The sequence below is a fragment of the Ochotona princeps genome, chromosome 19, assembly GCF_030435755.1.
Source record: "Ochotona princeps isolate mOchPri1 chromosome 19, mOchPri1.hap1, whole genome shotgun sequence".
NCBI classification, from domain to species: domain Eukaryota; kingdom Metazoa; phylum Chordata; class Mammalia; order Lagomorpha; family Ochotonidae; genus Ochotona; species Ochotona princeps.
In genome coordinates this window covers 17993164-18005340 of record NC_080850.1, presented here as the reverse complement: position 1 = coordinate 18005340, position 12177 = coordinate 17993164, and the positions used below count along the sequence as shown (strand labels likewise).

Sequence of the window (12177 nt, the reverse complement as noted above, 5' to 3'; positions counted from 1 at the left end):
GCACATTAGCAGCAGGCGTTTGAACCTCTGCTCAAATGGGATGCTAATGCTGCAGCTTAACTCACTGCACAATGTTGGCACTGGTGAATCAATCTTTCAGAAACATTCATAAACAGGTATGCATAGAAGTATTTTAATCTTCAGAAGATTCAAAGTCCATGTATAATACTTTTTTAAAATTCTGAGAATAAATCACTAGTGCTTCATTTCACTGTAACAGCAAGAATTAGGTTGTCAGGTCCAGCTACATAGAACTTCTAGATCAGTCCTGGTCTAGATCATCTCAATCCCAACACCTCTCCCCTCAATATACACAGGTAGTCACTTACAAGGAACTGTTGTGACTCAACAATGTTACATGACTCCATTTCAGCCATGCTAGGATTTTTAAAGTAGCCCCAAAGTGGTCATGTATCTTAGCCTAACAACCTTCTCAAGGCTGTAGTTAAAAAAAAAAAAAAAGGTCCATAGGCATTTTGGTTCAAGGACAATCTCCATCCCGTTCTCCAACCAGGGAATAGAAAGCCATAGGAACACACCCTTTGGAGTCCCTGGAGTCCCAAGTTCTACTCCATATTTCAGTGATAAACAGCCTAAAGTTGAGACTGGCTAATTAGCTCCTGTCTAGCAGAGGAGTTACTTGGAAACAGACTTAACTCCCAAGACATGTGTAGGCAAAAGGATGCGTATTTCACAGAGGGAAGCTGTCAGCCTTTTTAAAGTGAACTTTGCCAGATCCAGAGTTAATGAATCCTTAATGGGGCAATCCCTCTACTAGAAACCAGGAACAGAGGGAGACATCAAAGCACACCATCGAGGAAAAGGCATTCTCTCTACCTCGACAGGAGGTCATCTTGAGCACATAGAACTGGACCGAGGTTTAAGTTACAGCTTGCTGGGCCTTGTGCCACAGCAAGTTTCTGGTTCAGAAAGTTGAAGGTAGGGTCAGAGAAGTTACATTTCTAACAAACTGCAAAGTGACGTGATTCTAATGCTGCCTCTCTCTAACGCTGTTGTTTCATATAGACTCTAGCTTACAGGCAGACAGGCTGACACTCTCCCAAGACCTGGAGCAGGTGTTGAATGTGGGCTGTGGGGAGAAAGTACAGAAATAAAACCTTACTACTCAAAACATGTTTATTTTCTTTTCACCTTAAGTCAAATTACCTGTGGAAGGAAGAACAGAATTAATGAAGGAGGACCTAATCTTACAATCATTTAAGAACCCAGACCAAATCTTTGTTATCAAGTCTCGCATGGGTAGGTGTAGGCACCCAAGTAGTAGACAAGAAAACAGATGATCACCCAAGAAACTGTTACGTGACAAAAATTGCATTGCCCAGAACTTAAAAGTCACATGGCCTCACAGTTGCAGAGCAGTAGGAAAATAAGGCCGCTGGCTAGACAGAACATCTCAACAACCTATCTCAAAACAATCTTTGGTAGATATCTGGCAGTCTTTGCCACCAAACCCTTCTTCCACTACAGTATTTCAGCCTTAAAACATGAATTTGCTTTACAGGCAATGTGTAATTAAGTCATCTTAATTACCAAAATCTGTTATCTTAAGTTGACCAGACATATTTACCCAAGTGAGCAGTGAAAAGATAATTTATGGAACTCACTAAGGTTCCATTCAGGCTAAGGAAGAGTTTGCTGAGGTAGTTAGTGACTTTACAAGAATCGTAACAAAAAATAAAGCTTCTGTTTTATAACTACAGTTTCTCCCTTTCAATATGCTGTTCTACTTTTTGTAGATTAAGTAAACTTCTTAGAAATCTGTTCACATTTGTATAGCTTCAGAGTTTTTATTTATCATTCTTGAAGCAAATGAGTAAACGTACTTTTCAAGGATGAAACCTTTGCTATAACTAAGGACACCACCAAACTCTAACTCCGAAAACAGGGAGTGCCCAGCACATCAGCAGAAAATATTTTGTTTTTCAGGTAATTATTTTTAATTTAGGGATACTTGTTATACACTGAAATTTCTGCCTATGACATTTCAAAATTGAAAAAACTGGAGAGTCAGAAAGTCATTCACACTTTCAGTTACTCCTTTTTAAGACTGTTCAAAAGAAAAATAATCAATAATGTAATACTATTTACCAAAAGGGGAAAACAGAAAACAAGTATCAGTCACGGTCTTTCATTCATTTCATCAATCAGGACACACAAGGCAGCATCCTTTTCTATAATTTGGTCCCTTCGAAGACCTGAATTCTCTCTTTGTTGCTCACTCTGTCCAGTACAATTGTTGCTATCCTCAGCATCCATGGGTTCAGTTTTCACTTTTATTCCTGCTTCTGAACATGGCAGATCATCGGGCAAAGAAGCCAGGCAATTCTGAATCATCTCGATCACTCGCTCCAGATGCTTTTGAAACCTCTCGGCCGTTTCCAGCCGTTGTCGTTTCTGGACCTCCATCATGACTCTCAGAGTCTCTCTTGCTTGGTGGGGTCTGTATTCATTTATGAGATGATGCACATGCACAAAGAGCAGCTTCAGGTCTTCTAGCTTCTCTTCTCGTTTTATACTTCCAGGGCTCCTGATCAAGATATCTAAGAGGTCCAAGAAATTAATTAGGATAGACATATTGAGTTTTCTCAGTTCCTTCTTGTGATCAAACTGCATAGGATGAAGTCGCTCGATGCCCTGACTTTCCAAAGGGCGGATGATGAGATCATCACACTGGAACTGGTTGCCAAACATCATGTAACTGTCTTTTATTGGAGGGGGAGGCTTGGGTGCCAAGCCTTCCTGAATATTTTCATCAGTATATTCCTTGATGTACTGCATAGGAGGTGGAGGAAGCGCACTCACTTGTTGTGGTTCACCCATTGTGGAAGATCAAACACCTACAAAAACAAACCAGATACAGAGTAGAACTACAAATCTGTCATATTATATTTAGTGACCACAAACAGATTACTTTTCTTTTCTTCTGGTGGTCTGGGGATAGAGATGATCTTAGTTTCAAAACTAACAGTGACAACCTACAATGGCTGCCATTCTTTTCTAATTAAGCATCATAGTCTCAACAACCAGTGTATTTTTCCTTCTCTCCTAACATTTCTCTCAATACACTGTAGTCCCCTTTGACTTATCAAGAAAATATGGACTCTATACCCCTAGCCTTTTAATGCCCCATTTCTTCACCTCTTCATAACTAAACTACATATGCTGTCTTCCAATCAGAGGGTACACTTTTTTTAGTAAATAATTTTAACATTTATTTATTTGTAAGGTAGAGTTACAGAGAAAGAAGGAGAGACAAGAAAGGTAGGGATCTTCCATTTTCTGGTTCACTCCCCAAAATGGTTACCAGTGGCTGGGGCTGAGCTGAGTCAAAGCCAGGATCCAGGAGCTTCATCCAGGTCTCCCCTGTGGGTGACAAGTGTCCAAAACCCTGCACCATTTCTACTGCTTTTCCGGCACATTTAGCAGGGGCTAGATTGGAAATGAAACATTCAGGACTTGAACCAGCACCTGTATTAAATGCCAGTGTTGCAAGGGGCAGCTTATGTTGCTGGGCAGAAACGTCAGCCCCCACAATTGCTTACTTTTACAAACTGATTTCTAAAAGTAAACACTAAAAACTCAAGCATTTTGACAACACTAACATTACTAAAATCCACACATCCAGTATCATCCAAGGTTCTAGATGAAATTATCCAACTTCGTTTCCTTTTCCCACCGTGCACACAATTTAAATGGGTAAACTCACTTTCCTATTATCTGCTACAGAAATCTGAAACCCAAAACTTCAATTGCCACAATCACATCTATCTATTCCTTTTAAGTACAGGTTATCATTCCATAAGATTCTCACGTGCTCTTTTAGACTGATTGTAACAAGGGGCAAGTAAGATACCAGATACCAACTCATCAGGAGGGGCAAGTAAGATACCAGAAGCAGAACTAGGAATTTGTGAACAGCCCTTAGTTTCTGAAAAAACCACAGTGGTACACAGTATGGTACTCAAAATCAAGGCAATAGTCACAGTTATCATAACTACCTACACCCACAATTCACTACTTTACTAGCCTTGTGTATATTCAGTTGTTTGTCACTCTCAAATTTGGCTTTAACTAATATTCCAGTAAAACTGCTTATTGAAATCATCAACAATCACTACATGATCAAATTAAAAGGAATTTTTAAAAAATAATTCACTTTCACCATCTCAGCAGATTTTCTTCTCAAGACATGCCCTTCCTCCCTCAGCTTCTGTGACTGGACATTCACATTTCTCTTCAACATTGGCCACTCTCAGTTACTGCCTCTCCTTCTCTATCTAAGCTTTTTTTTTTAATCTAACAAACTATAACAATTTCAAATATTCTAGCACTCAACAAATTTTAGAGTCCTCCAATGTAGCAAGTTCTACATGCCAAAAAAAGTCAACATTCTTCTTTCTTCAGACTGGTTATCAAATTTCAATACCCGTTCTAACATGGAAGACAAACCTTCCAAGTAAAGAAGTGCCTACGGCATTCATAATGGATGCACTGTGTAATTCCCCAGTGCTACATCAGTAAAACCCAAGCAAACGTGGGAGAAATTCTTACACACAAGTCATAGATACATATATGGAATTTAATTTGGCATTATGCAAATTCCAAAGTTCTCCAAACGAATAATTCCAACTTTAGAAATTTACGCTACAAAAACCATAGGTACCAGCTGGTGCTGTGCAGTCAGCATCACATATGGAGGCAGTTCAAATTCTGGCTGCTCTGTTTCCAATCCAGCTCCCTGCTAACAACCTGGGATGGCCCAAGTGCTTGAGCAACTTTACCAATGTGGGAGATCTGGAAGAAGCTCCTTGCTACGGACTGGCCCAGCTCTAGCCAATGAGGCCATTTGGAGAGTGAACCAGCAGATGTACAATCTCCATCTCTCCTCTCTTGGTTGTAAATCTGCCTTTCATAAAAGAAATAAATACATCTTAAGGCCCAGTGTGATGGATCAGTGACTAAATCCTTGCCTTGCAGCACCAGGATCCCATACGGGTGCCAGTTCATAGCCCAGATGCTCCACTTCTCATCTAGTTCCCTGCCCGTGGCCTGGGAAAGCAGCCCAGGATGGCCCAAAGCCTTGGAACCCTGTACCTGTGTGAGAGACCCCAAAGAAGCTCCTGGCTCCTGAATGGCTCAGCTCCAGCCATTATGGCCACTTGGGGAGTGAATCAACGGACAGAAGATCTTTCTGTCCTTTTCTCTGTACATCTGACTTTCCAATAAAAACAAATCAATCATAAAACAAGCACATCTTTTTAAAAAAACACAAGCACAAGAAAGAACACAGAGAAGTTTATGAAGATGTTTAATGCAGCACAGCTTGGAGAAAAGAAAGCTGGAAATAATCCAATCACTGATATGAGAACAAAATGAATATGAGAGTAAATAATCTTGAAAGAAAAAGAGGCCACGGGTGCTTATAATTACAATACACTGATTATTTATAACATGATTACTTTGTTGTAGACTTACAACCAATTTTTAAAAATTTTCCACATAAATTCAGATATACAGAAAACCTGCATGTATATAGAAATAACACTTCATTTTCTCCACTGATGCTCCAATGTCACCGTCTCCTCTCATTTGCTTTACTGTTTTGCCATCCTTTCACCCCCACATATCTCAATATGCAGTCTCCAAAACAAAAATATTTTCTTAGGCCAACAACACAATTACCAAAATACGAGGCATTAACACTGGTCTGATACTTCACCTCTTCATTCCATTCAACCCTTTTTAGAGGAGCTGGTGCCTCTGTTAACGTTCCCTCCTCTATGTAAGGTGTCTTCTAGGGATCAACCCCCCAACAGATGCCACTGTCTCACACCCTCTCCCCATCACCTTCCTGACAAAGCTACCAGTACATTATCAACTCCATTTTAGGGATGAGGACATTCAGTCCCAAACGGAAGTGTTTGCAGAACATGATACAGCCAGTACATGGTACAACAGCAATTCCTATCCCAAGTCCACTCAGTCCTTAAGTGTCAGGATCACTTAAAGTCACAAATCCCTAAGTCACCAACAGTGCGATGTATATAACACAAGCAGATTTACTCAGTATCACCTCTCTAGGTGGAAATCTTCAAAGGGGATGGAGGTTTGTTTTTCTTTCCAGTAAGATCGGCACCAAGCATGAAAATTCACCTCCTCGCTAGTGTTTTCCTTACAAGCTGAGGGTGAGGGAGGGGGGGGGAGGGTGGGGGAGGGAGGGCCGGGAGAAGGAGGAGGAGACCAAGGAAGGCACTCCAGGCTCCCATCGTCGGAGATCTGATTCGCTTCCTTTACTATGAACGAGACTTGTCAGTTTTTAACAACCTCTCCAGGGAGGTGGGACGATTATTAGGCTCGGGACCCGCTGCCCCCGTTCGTTTTCACACAACCGACTTCACAAAACGGGACAGCCAGGGAAGTTGCCGGAGGCCGCTAACGCTCACCCGCGCCGCCCGGGCCCCCGATCCTGAGGCAGTCCAGAGCCCCCGCGGTCCACACCCTGAGGTCCCCACCCTGAGGCAGCCCGGACCCCCGCCACCCTGAGGTGACTCGCAGCGCAGAGCCACCAACACCCTGAGGCAGCCTGGGCCCCGCACTCTGAGCCCCCCACCATGAGGCAGCCCAGGGTCCCCCAACCTGAGGTAGCCGGTGTGCCGGTCTCCCCAACCCCGAGGCAGCCACGGACCCTCGGCCCGCACCCTGCAGAGGCCCCGAGCCCGGCGTCCTGAGGGAAGGGAGGCGCGGGAGGGGAAGACCAGCCAGCCCCCTCAGAGGGCTCCCAAACTCCCAGCCCAGCAGGGAGGAAACAGCGGGGCCCGGAAGGAGAAACCCAAGTAGACAGGGCTCCTAGCCGACGCCGCCCACTCACCTCAGCACTTAGGCGGCACGAGCACCGAGCCTTCCCCACCGCAGGCGACCTCTGACTTCCGTCCGCCTTCCGCAGGAAGCAGCCACCGACGCTGTCCTCTGATTGGCTGCACCTGGGCTCTAGTCCCGCCTCGGAATGCTGGCTTGCTCCTGAGCTTGCGCATATCTCACCTCCGCCTCTCCCACCGTGTCGTCTGTGTGAATTGGGTTAGATCTCTTAAGTACTTAATTATCAATAAAAGTCTGTAAGTACTTATTATCAACAAAAGTAGGAGCTGGTAGCTTTGTTAATCGGTTTTTGTTTTTTTAAGACTAGTGGTTGAAATGAAAGAGGGCGTCTATATGCTTTAAGTAAAAACAGTACAGGTAAGCAGGTATTTTTAAACTTTCCAACTGCAGCCCCACCTGTCAAAAATAAGTTTTTAAAAATGAGATTGGACGCTATCTGCTATTTATGTATTTTTTTAAATTGCAAGCCTTGTGACCATGGGGATCAGTAATATATTCTGAATCTCCATTTCTTCACCATCTGCTTACTTTTATTCTTTTTTTTTTTTTTAAGATTTTATCATTATTGGAAAGCCGGATATACAGAGAGGAGGAGAGACAGAGAGGAAGATCCTCCATCCGATGTTTTCACTCCCCAAGTGAGCCGCAACGGGCCGGTGCGCGCCGATCCGATGCAGGGAACCAGGAACCTCTTCTAGGTCTCCCTCGCGGGTGCAGGGTCCCAATGCATTGGGCTGTCCTCGACTGCTTTCCCAGGCCACAGGCAGGGAGCTGGATGGGAAGTGGAGCGCCGGGATTAGAACCGGCGCCCATATGGGATCCTGGGGCTTTCAAGGTGAGGACTTTAGCCACTAGGCCACGCCGCCGGGCCCTACTTTTATTCTTGTTTGGGAATTCGGGGGTATCTATTATCTGTTATACAACAATTGTATCTACCATATATTACACAACAAATTACCAAGTTTTTTAAAAAGGTTTCTTTGGTAGGCCATTTTCACAGGAGGTGTCAACGGATTTCTAAGTTTCTGACAGTTTTACAAAAGCACGTGGCAGGTAAATATTGGTTTTCTGATATAAACTTCTGGCCTTTCTGATATAAAACCCTAAAACATTTTTTGAAACCGTTTGACTTTCAAAAAACTTATCATGCCAAATTCCAATCATATACCAAATTGCAGAGAGTACTTTACTAATCACCCTTTACTAATCATTTTCAAAAGAATTCAGTGTGACTGATAATTATACCACAGTCCGTTCAGCCAAATTCCTCTGTTTTAGCTGACTTTCCTCCCTATTTTTGCTTTGTTGTTGCAAGTCTGCTGGATAATGAGTATCTACGTGCACATAGTTGTAAATGAGCCCAACTTTCCCCTCCAGGCATTTTCTAGAACTGGAACTATTGGCCCCCAGAGTTCAGTGTCTTAGGAGTTACTGATAAGATGGATCTAGAATCTGGGACTTTTGATTCTCAGTCTTGTTCTTTCCAATAAACTGCAGAGGAATAATGGCTGTGGAATCGGTATCATGAGAAGGACTAAAGCAAGTGTGTCGCATAGTCTGCATTGATTTTTGTGGTGATACTTATAAAAGCTAAATGACAAATTTCTTGAAAATGCCTGCTAGAGTCTAATACATTTCTATATGGTATCTACTGTACAAGGCACTTTTGTGGAAGGGTGAAAGGATGACATTTCTCCCTTCTAGTGGAGAGACAACAGATAAGTAAAGGCTATACAAAAAAAAAAAAAAAGAAAAAGAAAATACAGAATAAGGGGATAGTAGTGTGGGTTGGGGCAGACTACTTCATGGAGTGGACAGGGTAGCCTGTTACAGATGGTGGTTGTGGAAAAACTGACATGAACAATGAATGGTCACTTGGGAAGAAATCTGGGAGTCATTAGTGCAGAGTCTGGGGTTGTCACAGTCTTTCTGAGTCAGGGCCAGGAGAGGGATCCATGTGCTTTGTAAGTACTGAGCAAAGGGTTAACAGTGAATGAGCAGGGAAGATGAGTGGCCAGAAAAGGGATTCGCTTGTCAACAGATAGCTTATGTTTCTGAGCATCTTGGCAAATTATAATGAATATCATTTGAACTTAGGTACCAAGCAGAAATATCTATAATTTTCCTCCATCCTGTTACTTTTTTTTTTTAGTTTAGATTTACTGGAGAATAATTTACACATAGTAAAATTTCTTTAGGTACCCAACTATATATGTGCTGATGACTACAATCTGGAATAAAAGCACATTGATTCAGATTTAAGATATAGACTATTTTCATCATCCTAAATAATCCCTTTTGTACTATTTCATATTATTTTGCTTAATATCCAATTTTGCGTATTCATTGGTTGATCACTATTGATTAATTGACAAATCATTGCGTGATGGCCACAATCCCTAGTAATCATTATAGTGTTGCTTTTTCCAGAATGTTGTACAAGTGGAGTCGATTTATAGATTTCTGAATCTGGCTTCTTTTCCTTCACGTAACACTTACAAGGTCCATCAGTGCTATTTATGTGTCAGTGTGTTGTCTGCTTTAAGAGGGGCCACATATCCCAGGGAATAGATGTGCCACGATCTATTCATCAGCTGTTAGACGTTTAGGTTATTTCACTTTGGGGTGATTAGGAATAAGCTTGCTATAAATATTTACATACCAATCATTGTATAGAATCACAGTCTCATTTCCTTTGAGTCATTACATAGCAATAGAATCCCACAACCTTACATTGTATTGATCATATCATAGTTTTCTAAAGAGATTATATTTAATTTTTCACTTCTACCAGCAATCTATGAAACCTACCCTTGATTTTCATCCTCAGTATGTACTTGCTGCCCATTTTATTCTTACTTGAGAATCCTAATAGCTGTGTAATGCTCCTAATTTGTATTTCCCTAATGCTATTGGTTTTTTTGTGAGTTTTTTTGCCCTGTGTTTCTTTGGTAAATGAGTCAAATGTTTGCCCAGTTTTTAGGGTCTACATATGCACAGGCATATATATACTTTGAATATGAGCTCTGTATTGGATATGTCTTTTTTTTAATAAAAAGATTTGTTTATTTGAAAGGCAGATTTACAGAGAGAGGAGAGTCAGACAGAAAGAGAGGGAGAGCGCCCACCGTTTAGTTAACTCCCTAGATGGTCACAGCAGCCAGAGATGCACCCATCCAAATCCAGAATCCAGGAGACTCCTCGGGGGTCTCCTACATGGGTGCAGGGGCCCGAACATTTGAGCCATCCTCTGTTGTCCTCCCAACCCACAAGCAGGGAGCTGGATCAGAAGTGCAGCCGCCAGAACACACACCTCTCCTATGGAATGCTGGGGCTGCAGGTGGGAGAATTCACCAGTTGAGCTACCATGCAGGCCCCTGGATATGTGCTTTGTAAACATTTTCTCCCAATTGGTGGCACATCTTTCATTTTCACAGCAATGGAATCTCCATTTCTGCCACTCACACAGGAAACATGGATGAAGTTCTTGGGCTCCTGACATCGCAGATCTCAGGAGGTTTTTTGGGAAGTGATCCTGTGATGACAACTCTGTCTCTTTCTGTCACTGTTTCCATAAATAAATAAAGCTTGTTGAAAAATTACTTAAATAGATTCAGTCTGCATAAGTCATCACTAATACATTTTTACCTGAAGTCTGCAGTATAGTTTCTTCTTATAAAAAGATTGATTTGTTTTTATTACAAAGTCAAATATACAGAGAGGAGGAGAGACAGAGAGGAAAATCTTCTGTCTGATGATTCACTCCCCAAATGACCGCAACAGCCAGAGGTGAACCAATCCAAAGCCAGGAGCCTCTTCCGGGTCTCCCACACAGGTGTAGGGTCCCAAGGCTTTGGGCCATCCTTGACTGCTTTTCCCAGGCCACAAGCAGGGAGTTGGATGGGAAGTGGGGCCACCAGGATTAGAACCGGCATCCATATAGGATCCTGTTGTGTTCAAGGCAAGGATTTTAGCCATTAGGCTACCATGTTTGGCCCTGCAGTATAGCTTCAATTCCTAATGATTATGCTTTTGCTCTTAGGACTTCATCAGGACTAATAACCTTATCACTAACAAGCACTTAAGAAACTCAGACCTAAATGCAGCAGATAGGCAAAAAGACAGGTTAAGCCACTGCCTAGGACGCCTGCTTCCCCTGTGGGCAATGACATCTTCACTTCCAATCCAGTTCTCTGCTAATGAGTCTGGGAGGGCAGTGGAGGATGGCCCAAGGGCTTGAACCCTCACCACCCACGTGGGAGACTTGGATGGTGTTAGTGATTCCTGACTCTGCCCTGGCCAAGTTCCTGGATGCTGTGGGACTTTGGGGAGTGAACCAGCAGTTGGAAGATTTCTCACTTTCTATTTCTATCTCCCTCTCTTTCAAATAAAGAAGTCTTAACAACAATTTGCTTCGCCTGCTGCATTTTTTCATACCAGCAGGGGGCAACGGTATCCTTGCAGTATGCTTGGCACACTTGGGTATTACTGTATCCGTAGTTTAATATGCCCTGACAGGAGGATCTGTGTCCCACACATGGAATACCACTGAAATGTTTTGTCTGCTATCTCTTAAAGCCTGGAGACTTTTTAAAAAGATTTATTTATTTTTATTGGAAAGGTATATTTACAAAGAGAAGAGAGACAGAAAGATCTTCCATCCACTGGTTCACTCCCCACATGGCCACAATGGCCAGAGCCAAGCTAATCCAAAACCAGGAACCAGAAGTTTCCTCCGAGTCTCCCACATGGAAACAGGGTTCCAAGGTATAGGCCATCCTGCACTGCTTTTCCAGGCCACAAACAGCTAGCTGGATGGCTGGATCAGCCAGGACATAACTGGTGCCCATTTGGGATCTTAATGCTTGCAGGGGGGAAGGTCAGCCAATTGAACCATTGTACTGGGCCCAGGCTTTAGAATTTAAAGTGGATTTAAAATCTTATGAAAGTTGGGTAAGTAAGCCATTTCTAATTACTTATTGTCACTGTTACTATTAAAGTCTACTTTTGGGGCTGGCACGATAGCCTAATGGTTAAAGTCCTCACCTTGAAAGCCCCAGGATCCCATATGGGCGCCGGTTCTTGTCCCGGCAGCTCCACTTCCCATCCAGCTCCCTGCTTGTGGCCTGGGAAAGCAGTTGAGGACGGCCCAAAGCCTTGGGACCCTGCTCCCGCGCGGGAGACCTGGAAAGAAGTTCCTGGCTCCTGGCTGCGGATCGATGCAGCACGGGCCGTTGCAGACACTTGGGGAGTGAAACATCAGACAAAAGAGCTTCCTCT

At 42.9% G+C, this 12177-nt stretch overlaps 1 protein-coding gene across 1 annotated transcript; it reads right to left on the bottom strand.

The window, feature by feature from the left end:
- Window positions 1-2133: 2133 nt before the first annotated feature.
- Window positions 2134-3347, bottom strand: MED7 (mediator complex subunit 7). The gene is made up of 2 exons (XM_058677539.1): window positions 3326-3347; window positions 2134-2858 (listed from the first exon to the last, which is right to left on the bottom strand). The coding sequence occupies exon 2, from the start codon at window positions 2839-2841 to the stop codon at window positions 2140-2142; it is 702 nt and encodes a 233-aa protein (XP_058533522.1). The 5' UTR covers window positions 2842-2858; window positions 3326-3347; the 3' UTR covers window positions 2134-2139.
- Window positions 3348-12177: the final 8830 nt, after the last annotated feature.